We start from the raw sequence: 13,130 nt of genomic DNA, 5'->3' as shown, positions 1-13,130 counted from the left end.
GTATATTTCCCCAAGAAAGCTAACTTAATTGGTATTACAAATAAAAACAGAAAAAGGCATTATCATAACCTTAATAGAGGGATCCTGGCAGTTAATTTCTATACGCTGACGTTTCAGAGCAGGCTCTACATCATCATCTGTCACTTCATGATTCTCCAACACAACTGTGAAGAAAAATAAGCATTGCCATAATTTATGATACAAGAGGACAAGGCTCAAATTAAAAATACATTAAATGGATAAACCAAAAAATATAAAAGGCATTTAATTAACATATTTTATGTATTCTTTTACACTTACTTGGGTTTTCTCTTAAATATATGACAACAGCTTACTGCTTCTCAAAAAACTTTTACCCAAATCTAAGACTTTGTTTCAAAGGCACTGAGGTTGTAATACTCAAGCATTACCTTGGGGTTTTTTTATTAGGAACTTACCACGAGGTAGCAGAGTTGCCACATTAGCTGTTCTGCTTTCACAGATTCTACAGGCTTCTGAGCCCTCAAACCATCAAAAGTACTAATGAAGTTCTGTACAAAGACAGGATTACACCCACTACGCAGTGTGCTAGCGGGTTATTCTTCCTCAGTATAGATGAACAAAATCCTGCAAACCTTCCAAAATAAATATTTACATATGCAGACCTATAGGTTCTAATAGCCCTCCACCTAAAGGTAAACATTTTGAAGAAAACAGTACCAAAAAAGAACTGAATTTCGAACTGGAAGGCCTGGCTGGTAAAATCAAGAGATAGAGCCCTGAACAGCCTCATGGGCAGAGCATCACCTGAGATCGGACCAGGTTTGAGTTCCTTTACCAAACTGAGCAAAGGAAGACTTGTTTAAGATTGACTGTACCACAAGTGATAACCCTGAACACCAAGCTACCAAGCGAGGCTAGGACAGGCAGGTCCCAGCTTCTCCTCCAACTCTTCGGGACCATTTCTGAAGTAACTTTTTCTTTCTGCATCAGAAAAAAGTTTCTTGAGATGCATTTCTGTTTTCCATAACTGTAGTTACTGTTCCTTCAGTCACTTACTCACATGTCATAGCAGCATAGGATCAATGTTTATAGCTGATCTCAACACACTTTCGCTTAGTAGGTCAAGTTCTAAGCAAGGGATATCACAATATTTGCTTTCAGAAGTGTTTTTCAATTTTACTGTCATTTTGTTATACATACAAAGAATTTTAATAATGTATGAGAGAAACTATTTTACAAGTAAAACAACAATTGGTAATAGATGGGTCATAGTTCTCATTTGAGGGAAAGCCTAAAACCTATTTGGTCTGGAAAAAAACCCCAAAATATTGCAGGAGGCCATATTTCATTCAAAGTTTTCAGCACTAGTCTACCTCTGCACAAAAAAAGCCCCAGGCAACAAAGCCTTTAAAAGAAAAGTAAAATAAAAAAATAATCTGATCTAAAGGGTATTGAAGATATACAAGTTAAGCTATTGAAAACTTGGTATGTAGTCTTAACAAGCGCCTCTCAGAAAAGATATCTGCAGCACTGCTTTATATTTTTAAGAAACGCTCAACAGTGATTTCCACCTTGTTAATGGGCAATACTATAAATGATCTTTCTCATGCCATCACTACCATCTCTACCATACCTGGGTTATCTGGAGTCAAGTCTTCAACAGCAATCTGAACAACATCTGCCAAATCCTGTTCTGACATCATTCAGAACCAGGCAGCAATATCCAGTCAAACACCACTGCAGGCCCCCAAATAAGTAATTTTACAAGTCATGCAATCCTGAAAAACAGCAGCAAGAAGAGTGTTAATATAGATATACTTGGTATATCAATACTGCATTTATTTTGTCCTTCTTCTATAAAAGGAGATGCAGTTCCTAACAGAAGCAACCAACCCACAAAGAGATCATCCAGTGGTATCAACTGCTATGTTATTCGGTAGCCTCGTCAAAGAGCCAAGGACTGAACTATCTGCATCACCTCCATGAGTAATATTTCTGTACTAGGGCTGAGACAAGAGCTCAAGCTTTCCTTGCTGATCCACCTTTCTGCATTTTCCCAATGGATAAAGAGAAGATTTAGCTTCAGAGATCTGGCAGCTCCTAAGTCTAAAATACAAAATAAAGTGATTTCTTTTAAATTGATTTTTTGTTTTAGAAGTTTTAAGAGCATACAAGACCACTCCTAAATTGCAGGGATTTAATTTACAAATTATTACTTAGCTCTTGGAAGTGATCAGACTTTAGTATTTAGTCTTGATGTCACAAAAGCATATGAAGCTCCCAAGCCACATCAGATTTGCAATTACTGCATTCTGTACAGATCTATATGCATACAGGATCCTTACATAAGTGAATTTTAACAGACTTCTACAATCTTCATAAACATTCAGTGAGAACAGGGAGCTTCCTCGCAGCTAATTACAACTAGACTTGAAGCAAAACTTGACTTTTTTTCTTGGCTATTGAACTTACCTCATTTTTCTACAGCTCAATTCTGATGAAACTATTTTCAGAACATGGTCCTGATTTTAAAGCCAAAATATTTGTCAGGCCTGCTCCCTTGGAATTCTCTGTCAAGGTTATTTATTAGTGTTTTAAGAGAAACCTTCAGCCTGTAAAATTGAATTAAAATCACTGGAACCATTCATATCTGTGCTTTCCCACAGTTTACAAAAGGATGGACAATGAATACCAAGAGATCAGCCGATTTTTTCCTTTTTAACCTGAAGCAAAAAACACTAGAGAGATAATTTGAGGTGTACCGATGAAATGGTAATTCATCCCTTAACACTGACACTGAATCAAATCCAACTATGCATAAAGATTTTCCTCTTTCCCTCTTCCACTTGAGCGCAAGAAAGCCATTAAGCCAGACAGGTGGAGTACAAATTTTTGGAGAGAGCAACACAACCTACAGAAGAATTTTGAGACTGGCCTGAGCAACCGCTGAGCACTGTGAAAGCCCATCTCAAACGGAGGACTCCCCACATATCAGAATTGTTTACTCAAAATACCAGCACTGCCAATACTGAGTCATTTGAAATTCTGATCATGGTGAAAAACTGTTGGGACAGCACAAACTGTGGCAGCACGCCCAAAAAACCTGGCAATACATTAGTGCATGTGGATGCCATTTTGGCAAATTATATTTGCCATTTCTGAGAAATCCTGGTAACCAGCCAGGCTTAACATAATAAAACAGCTGTGCTACAGTTACTGTTTCATAATGTTACATACTGCTCGTAATATTAAGAACCCTGCCCTCAACTTGAAGGAAGACATCCGCCACTCCGAACACTAAAAAAGGACAAACTAGAACAAAACACAACTTTTAAAAACTTTTGTCTATTTACACAACTCAAGATTTCACTGATACTTCACGTGTTACATTTAAACCAGTTGTAGCTACAAATACATCAATATTTTATAAAACATTCCAAAGGATTTGCAATGCTTTTGTTTAAATCCACTTTAACACTTCAAGTGACGCACGTTATTTAGCCTTCCAAAATTCATTATAAAAATCACTGAAATTAATTAAACCTTTCTTCAACGCAAACAAAAATAATTTCACACTTCTGACATCTGTTCTCCACCTCTCACGGTCATAGTCTGAAAGTATTCAGCCTCACATCAGAAAAGAAATACCAAAATATTCTGTCACAGAGCCTTGAAACAAGGGCATAACAACCAAGCTATGATTGGCAGAACAGCTACTACACATACACAGCAATGTGTCTTCATATCATTAGTATTTATTTCCATTTAAACAAATTTTATTACAATTTCAGTAAGTCAGACACAGCTCATAGGCAATTAGCCAACATCCTGATGGAACACATGTTTGCCTTCTCAACAGGCAGAACAAAATATAATTCTGCTGTCACCAGACACAGTGAGCTCCTGTATTGAAACATAAGGGGAAAACAAATAATTTGTTATTATCACTAGATAGGTGGATGAGGAAAGCAATGCCCAAGCAAGCTACATTGGGTACTGCAACCACAGCAGCTATCACAACTTGAACAAAGTGCCCCTCTTCCAAATTCCGAATTTCAATTTATAATAGAAAATTTTAGCAGTGGTCTAACCTTGCTTTCAGAACCAAGGGTAAAAGCCCGATAAAATTTAACAGGATTAGAGTTAGATTAGTTTATCAGCTTTAAAAAGCCTCAGTCAACAAATTCAGAGTAACTTTGCCAATACAGTTTCCACATATTTTACTCAGTGAAGTATTTACCAGCATCAGCATTTCCTCACGTAAAACACTTCTTTTCTTGAAATTTGCTATATGTTCCCAGCCTTTTTTTCCCCTCCTTTCTTTCTTCTGGCTGAAACCCTAGTCCCCCTTAAATCTAAATTAAGTATATGTACATTGGCATTAAGAAGCTGATGCTGAAATATTACCTGGAACAAATATTAAGCTATAAGAAAGAACTATTAACAGAAAGCCAGGAAGCTGAGGATAAACTACAACAGGGACATGAAATGTGCCCATTTTTTCTCCCCCAACCAGCACATGGAAGTTGGATCAACAGAGCAATATTTTATAGTCAATTTGCCATTATCTGGGGGAGGGGTATGGGAAGACAGCTTATACCAGACAATGGAAAATCTCTCATTAACACAGACACTACAGGAGGCCTTGGCCAGGCAAACTCAAACTGACTCCAGCTGAGCTATTTAGGTAGATCTACACTGCACTCATCACCTCTCCCAGAGGGCTCTTTCTTGGGGCTGGAAGAGACTGCTTCAACTCTTACCCAACGCAAAAACTGAGAAACAGGTTACAGTGTTTATCAGAGGGATTTCCTCCCACCTCCATTCCCACTTCAGCCCTGGGTGCCTTCAAATCTCAGTTACCTCAAATGTTTCTAACTCTTCAGACCTTTTGCATCATGTAGCCAGTTCCCAGATCAGCCCTTTTACTGTCCACGCTTTCCCCACCCCAAGCCAGACACTCCTTTGGTAATCCTTGCCTAATAAACCCACCAGAAACCCACTCCTGTTGGATAAAGCAGCACAAATTAAAAATTGTCTCATGTTTTAATCACAGTGAATAATGGAAACAATCACACATAGCAAACATACTGCATTAGTTCTTCTTACCTCCCAAAGGAAAAAATATTTTTTCAAAACTTGAGAAAACAGTCTTAAGATTCCAAGACAGAACAAGCATTGATATGGAGTAACAGAACTAAATCTTCCAATAATAAATACAGTCTATTTCATCACCCTTCAAAACTTAAAAATATTAATTTCCCTATTTATGTATTATGAGTTGAAAGTAAAGACAAACACCCCTCCCTGTTCTTGGCTTTTCATATCCAGAAACAAAGCCAAAAAGGGGAGCAAAAAGCCTAGAGCATTCCTGCAACCACCTGCTAGGAGGTGGCTCTAGTACTGGAACCCTCAGAAATAACTAATCAGAGACAACTAAAGGTATAAATTTAAAGCAGATTAGATAAAGTGCACTAAATATCTCCGCCAATACTCTTACTCAGAATTGATATGCTTGACACAGAATTAAAGTAGCCTTTGTTTAATTAAGTAAATTAATATTTGTAAGCAACTAAATTAAATTCACCTGAATTCCAGATTAGTTTTTCCACACACAACTTTAATGCAATTTAATTAATCTATTTTAAAACATTAATTCAGAATAATTCTTCTGAGCAGTCCCTTGTAAACAAACCTGTTTACTGAAATATCTGATGGCTTTACAAAGTCACAGGGCATCATTCCAAAGTGTATAATCAAAAACATCCAACGCCTTGTTAACATATAGAAACATGCACAAAACATAAATCTTCTCTCTAATACTAATTAGTGAGGGTAAACACTGTATTTAAAAAAAAAAAAAACAAAACCACAATTTCCAAAGCTCTAGTCTACTTAGCGTGTTTAATTGAACTTCTCTTATTTGAGCAGCTAATCACTCCCCTGGCTAATATTTCTCAGTGCTATTGATAAATGAAAAAATTTCTCTCATACTTCAATTTGCACTATGACAAACATTTACTTCTGATTGTGTGAAAAAAGCCGAGGGATGCCACTTTACTTTGCCCAACCCAAAAGCCCCAAATGTTTTTCCTCCTCTTCATTTCACTTTTCCTTTAAATCAATTGAGGCCAATTTTCAAATATGTCATTTCTATTACAAATACATATTCTCCTTTATACAAGCACCATTAGCCAATCAACGCATTTTTCTGAGCCTAATATCTACCATGAACGGGACAAATCTTGCAAAGAGCTATGATTTGCTGACACTTATAAAAGTTTTCCAGAACAGCAAACCAGCTAGACTCCAAAGGCAAACCTAATGATAAGAATGTATTTTATACATGTATGCAAGTGTATTAATCCTCTGTGAGGACAACATTGTGCAGAAGTAAAATGACCTTATGCTGTAAAGGGATAACAGTATAAAGATCATCTTCCCTCTGAAAAGGAAGATCCATAGAGGACATAATACTCATTAACTCTACTGCTTTAGTTAAGTCAGTTCAACTTCCCTGAGTACTTGTCCCTTCAGGGAAACAGCCCAGAAGGACACTGAGCTTTAAGTCTCTGTGCAAAGAATAACCCACACCAAGAATGCTTTTGTGCAGTTCAGTTTAATCCACTCTGGAAGCAAATTATGCAAAACCAGCAAAAAGGCACTCCAAGTACAAAACCAAAATTTTTCACATGATAGTCTTAACAAAGAATAACCAGCATGCTCAGGTTATAACCCTGGCTAACCGGGCAACAGATCTCCTGCACTGAGAAGCCTGTCGTGTCTTCGCAGAAACAATCTCCATGTGTAGTCCCTTGGAAAGAAATGGGAAATGTTCATATAATTTGATACATGAAGTTATTCACGGGTATTACAAGGTTTGGAACCTGACAATGCTTTTAGTCTTGCTCTGTGACTTGCAACATTTTTATACTCCCAAAGTCTGGCTTTCTCTCTAAGATAAAGTCACTCCAGTTGGCAGCTGGAACAGAGCCTTCCTACACTAATAATTCCCCAACAAGCCGCATCAGTGCAAATGTTAATGCCCTGTAACAGATGAGGAATAACATAATAAAAAGCAACAACTGAATAGCATGCAGGGTTAAATGCACTGTAAATACAAGAGCTACCAGCCTCCCTTATGCTCCAACTCTCTGAAGCTGCAGTTTAGCAGAATATGAAGTTGAAAATTATTTTCAGGAGGAGGATGGAAAAAAACACATCAGAATTTGCACTTCTTTGTTATTACTAAAAACTATAAAGGAGAAGATCTGATCTTTCTTAGCTTTCATCATTAGGCTCAATCCACCTTTAAAGGCAAGTAAAAATATTGTGGTTTAAATAAATTTTGTAGTAAAACTACACAAGCATTTCAGTTTAACAATTTAAAAAATTAGTGTAACAATATACAGGTGTCTTTGGTTCAGCCAAAGATCAGGAAAAAAAGTCTATCCTCCCAAAACACAACAGAAACCCTCCTTATCTGTGAAAGCACAGGCAACAGCCATAACATTCTGGAGATAGATATATAAAATAAATATCACTCTCAGAGATGCTATGCTGATGGACTCCAGTACAAGTTCTTAAAATACAGATAGCAACAGAAAAAATGAAACTGCTGCTCCAAGAATAAAGGATCTTGAAATTTGTTTGGAGTACAGAATCTTGCTGGGAGGCAGAAATTCTCAAATATTGCTACAAAAGCTCACATTATTATTACTGTTTTATTGTTTTGCTTCTAGAAGTATTCCCTTTTTTTTTTTTTTCATTCCACCTGGTACAAGCCACTGTTTTCTTTGGATGCCTTTTTCTAACTCTTCTAATACACTGCCATTGGCCACAATTCTAACACAATGTACAACAAACTAAAACAGAAATACCACTATCCTGCTTTCCAGCGTACTCGTACCAGCTGAACACGTTCTGGCAGAAGGAACGACAGCGTTGAGTGTGTGGCCACATCCACCAGCAACTCAAGCACAAATTCTCTGGGGACCTTGTATAAACCCACTTGTTGCTGTCATATGCCAACACCCACACTGCCACATCTTTGATGTAATTATTCCCAAGTGAGCTAGGAAGGATGTGTTAACACCTATTAACACCTATTACAACTACACTTTCAGGTGCTTAGACATGCAAAAAAGTCTCAATTTAATTTTACAGACATATAAACCCATTGAACTTCATGAGACTACCCATATGGACTGGATATACATAAGCGTTTGCAGATTCAGCGCCTTAAGGCAGAGGTCAGTTTTCTGCATCATGGTGTAATTATTCAGGACACAGGTCATTAATGCTAGGCACAATTTGTATGTATGGCTGAAACCCAGCAAATATGAAACAAGAACTGCCCAGACAGCAAATGCAGTATGCAGAACCAGATGCAGTCATGTTGTTTTATTGTTTTCATCCACTAGATGGAGAATCTTTATTGATAACAGCTCAAAAAAAACCTGCAAGTACTTAAATTCAAAGAACAAACTTCCAGAATTAGTTTCATATTATTTATATAGAAGTGTCTCCCAGCCTCAAAGAACTTCTACCCATAATTAGAACTTTTTTAAGATAGGTAGTCCAGATGCGCTTTGAACTTTGGGTAACTGTACCTTCATTTGAAGTTAGAAGTTATTCCTCTTTTTTTTTTTTTAATAACCTCTTAATCTATTTTTCTGTGATACTTCATATCGACTTTAGGAATTTCAAACCACTGCCTAACACAATCAGAATTATTCAGGGCAGATCTTAGATCTTTACAAAAACCGTAATACTGATTAAAGTATTTTTCTTTTGTGCCTCAATGAACTCCAAAACATCCTGCAGATGTTGGGAACTGACATACTTTTGGTGAGATTATCAGCATGACTTGAACGCTTGCAGAGTGTACTCCAATTAATGAAGGCAGCTCCACAATGTCAGATTCAAAGTGTATCTTAAAACACCACACCTAACTCACTGTGTCTGTGTCTTCACATACAGATGGTTGTACCCTCAGACCTTTCGACACCAGAAACTGTCCTCAGAAAGAGAGACTAAGTTCGGCCCTGTAAATTTCCTATTCAGGAGTACTTTCATACATTCCTAGCAAAATGACATTCCTGCTAAACAGGTAAAATCAAACCCAAAACCTACACTAGCGCTATTACTAATTGAAGCACGAACAAACAAGAAAAATGAATGGAACAAAAATACAACTGCACCCCAATTCATTGTCATGTTGTCCACAAGCAGAAAGCTCTTACCAGAACATTACGTATATGAGAAAGAGCAAAACTGCTTGAAGTTTAATACTGCAATGTAAGTGGATTATACAGCAGTCAAAACATTGTACTTAAATATTTGAATTCAAGTGCTTTGTTTCCTATTTTCCATCACAAAACTCAAAGGACATTAAAATGTTATGCTTCATCTAAGGTGAAAGAAACCACAGTAGTCTACAGACTTCAGCAACAACAGGTCTAGTATGATGGGTGCCACTCGTCCATCAAGGGATCACCCTATACACTGTTCAGGATTCAATTTTCCCATCTGGGAAAGAAAAAAAAAAGGGGGGGGGGGGACCTTCCTCCCCAAAAAACCAAGGTGCAGTATCTGCCTGGTTCCTGAATAAAAGGTGTTATTTTAAATGAGTTGGTATTATTCCTCCTGCAGGGCAAACAGAGAGGAAACAACAGTGATTTTTAACCATCTCATAGGGCCTTTACTGAGAAGTGATTAAGAGCTGAGGTGGGGGGAGGAAGAGGGGAACTTTATTTGGAAAGCCCATATTCCAGAACACACTGGTAGCTGAAGTATCACCAGCTATGAAATCAACCTAGGACTAACTCAAGAGCAGGTATCACCCAAAGTTCTTGCACCACGCTGTGATTTTCACAAGCGGCAAGACAAAGTAACATGGCAAATGAGCTTCACCACTGCTATTCAGAAGATCTGCAGAGGTAGCTGAGAAGCTGACTGAGAAGAGCTGTGAAGTCTTCTTCGAGTCCCAGGAATCAAACCCTTGGAGGAAGGGTACAAGCAGTGCAAACATCCTTTACAGATATCGGAACGTAGTCTTTTTCAGATGAGCTTCTTTTGCAGCAGAGGTATCTGCATTATGCTCATGAAATAAGTTACTTCACGAAGGATCAAGGGAGCACATTTTCCCCCAACAAGGATGTGTAGACTGGAGCAAGGTTTATCATCAGATCTTTGACCCTAAACTTGCACATGACAAAAGACTTTGGAGAATATAATTTCTACCAAATTTGAGTTTCTTTTTTTTTGGGGGGGGGGGGGGGGGGGGGAGTGTAGTGATATTAAAACATTTTGCAATCTCAATGGGATAGACTGAAATAATTGTGATAAATTTTAAGTCTAATTTCCCATGTGAAATGGATGCCAAAGAGCTGAAAGGTTCGTCACGACTGTACATGATACATGTCTGCTTTCTAGCTAACAATACTGTGTGTTGGTCAGAAAGTCTTTGAGATACTTTCTGTACAACTCAAAAGGATTTTTTAAGAAATATATGTATGAGAAGAATAACAGATCTAGATACCAGCTATTCAGTCAATATTTGAATCCCCTTTGAAAAGTGGGAAATAAATAGCATAATAAAAGGGTTGCAACTAAAAATAGCAGTTCTAAAATACTGTCAGATGCTACTGGGAGAGAGAAGGAGGTGAAAATTTTTTTAAATATTAAAATACTTGCTAAAACTTGCTGAATAAATGACAGCTTCTGAGTATTGACCACCTACATAATAATTTATACCTGATAAAAGCATTTGCACGTATCTCTAATGTAACTTCATTAACTATTTCAATATTAAGTAGCTATCCCATAAGTTTCCTTCCTGCTTAATACTTTAATTCTCTCATTTTACTGTGCAACCGTTGGATATTTGTGAAAATCTATGCAATCTGTATTACTTTAAGTTGATTTCCCTTTTGCAAGACTGCAAGTATACAGTCAAGATCAAAAGATGGGAAATAGAGATTTGAAGGAAATTAGCATAGTTTTCAACTTACACCTCTGAAAGCCCAGTTTTTCATTCTTGTCCAATCATTTCAGTATCACAAAGTAATTTTTTCCCCCTCATAAAAACAAATAATTCTCTGTATTCCAGAAAGCAGCTTAATGAATAGTATCACAGACAGTACTTTAAACTTTAAATGACCCCTGAAATGGCAAGGCCATTAACTCAATGCAATTATTTAATAAGAAATGTTTACCAAAGAACAAATTTTAGAGTAGATGAAATTTTCCATGAAGATCCCCTCTTTCAGAAGCCCTCGCAATCAGGAAGCTTCGGTGGGGTTGGGCTCTGCCTCACTGGGAAAAGGCACACCAATATGCCATGAGACTCGCTGACTCCATAGGAAGGCTTATCACAATTTTGGCATCAATGAGCACATGCTAACAGTTACATTACCAGAAAAGCCTGTGATTCTTCAAACCTTCCAACAACATTTATCCCAGGTTTAGAGAGAGACCTAGAAGAAAGGTTGAGTGAAGAATAAGCTAGCAACCATACTATATAGGAAATAAAAGGACCTGGATAAGACTTCTGTCCGAAGCATTAAACTACTGAATTCCTAAAACACATCTTGTATTACTAACGCTGCCAAAGCAAATATTACTTCACTTTACAGACCAAACACTGCAATTTAGTGTAAACAGAAAGTGATTACTTTTAAATATGTTGCTAAAAAGTGTATGATAATTGGGGGGGGGTGTGGGGGGGGTGGGTGTTGGTGTTAAATTAGTTTCTTCTTTGTTTTATTAGAAATTATCCAAAATGTGGGAAAAAACATAAAACAACACAATCTCATGCTTTCTGAAGAAAAAACCATTAGAAGTGAAAAAAATTATTTCTTTAAGTTATGGTGGATACAACTGGACTTTTTAATTAATAAATATCTAATTACTCACTTTCATAAACATCAGATTTAGGTTGGAGACTATTATTTGCTCTCAAGAGTTAAAGAGATCACTAAATTCAGAGTAAGTTTCAAACTGAAATCACAGCAGTAGGCAGATATAAGTCTAGTTTTGATCAAACTAAAAACTGGTTCTGACACAGATCTCTCCAAGCTTAACAACATCCATATTTTTCAGTAAAAAAGAATCAGAATGTTCTCTACTTAAAGCCAAGGAAAAGATCATTTAGAAACTTTAGTTAGTGCAGAGAACTGCTTGTCTGTGTTTCTGGAAGCAGACACACTGCAGAAATGACCTGTCACTGCCTAGATAAAAATGAAAGCAACAGTAACCAAGCCCTGCATCTTGGAGCTGTACTCTTGAGCCATGCACACCCTGAGAAATACAAGCGCAGCTCCAACGTCATGACTACATCATATTACCAACAACATGCTAGGCTAGGACTAGGACTGCGTGATGAAAATCCCCATCAGTGAAATTCCAACCAGAAGAGACTGCTGAGGAAAACATCTTGCCCCATGCTCGTTTGCAACAAAACAGCACTGCTGAGAAGCCACTTCCATCTGGCTCAACTGTTCTACGTCCAAAGCCGCTACTCAGCTCCAGGACATTGTGTGCATGTCATGGGGCGCTCTCCCACAATACATCATTTGTCAGGTCTGTGTAGTGGAGCACGGACACCGTGCCAGAATCTGTTTTCCTCTAACCATCGTATTCCTTCACCATGTTAGAACTAGCTCTTCTAGAGAGACTGAAAATAAATGCAGAGGCAGGGTGTGGGAATTGGACATATACCTCAACCTGACCACCTTTGGTGTGCTTTGTGAGACACCTTTGCCTAGCGCACGCTTTTCACTGACAGAAGGGATTAAACTGGAAGGTTACAGTATTAGACAGTCTTAACTTCCTCTTTGCAGGAAAGAGGCTTTGCTCTATCGCTTACAGGCTTTGCCTCGGAAAGTTGTTCAGTCTAAACACAGCAGACACCCCAGGACCAGTATGCCAAGCACCTGGCTCAAGTTCAAGGGAAATTTGTGCAAAATGCTTTACTCTTATGTGTTTGGCTTACCTAAAACAGAATCTTTGACAACAAAAGGGACTAATATCTTTTTTTATCATTTTTTATTTTTCCTAGTATATGCACTGCTAATCTTATATACGCTGGAAAAACTTTCTGATCTAGCAATTCCAGGGGGGAGAAGGACAGACCCCAATGTTGG

General features: G+C 37.7%; 1 protein-coding gene across 4 annotated transcripts in view; it reads right to left on the bottom strand.

Annotated features, from left to right (window-relative positions):
• The window catches only part of BANP (BTG3 associated nuclear protein), a 154,879-nt gene that overhangs the window by 138,186 nt on the left and 3,563 nt on the right, over positions 1-13,130 (bottom strand). For 2 of the 4 annotated variants that reach the window (XM_075510991.1, XM_075510992.1), the window contains exons 2-3: positions 1,616-1,760; positions 70-164 (exon numbers count right to left, since the gene is read on the bottom strand). The exons of 1 other annotated variant lie outside the window; for it this stretch is intronic. In XM_075510991.1, coding sequence (XP_075367106.1) covers positions 70-164; positions 1,616-1,685 — 165 coding nt within the window. In that variant the 5' untranslated portion in view covers positions 1,686-1,760. Of the gene's footprint in view, positions 1-69; positions 165-1,615; positions 1,761-13,130 lie in introns of those variants that run through there. One more of the 4 variants, XM_075510994.1, reaches the window with a different exon arrangement.

The sequence above is a fragment of the Mycteria americana genome, chromosome 8 (assembly GCF_035582795.1).
Source record: "Mycteria americana isolate JAX WOST 10 ecotype Jacksonville Zoo and Gardens chromosome 8, USCA_MyAme_1.0, whole genome shotgun sequence".
NCBI classification, from domain to species: domain Eukaryota; kingdom Metazoa; phylum Chordata; class Aves; order Ciconiiformes; family Ciconiidae; genus Mycteria; species Mycteria americana.
This window is presented reverse-complemented; position numbering and strand designations above follow the sequence as displayed.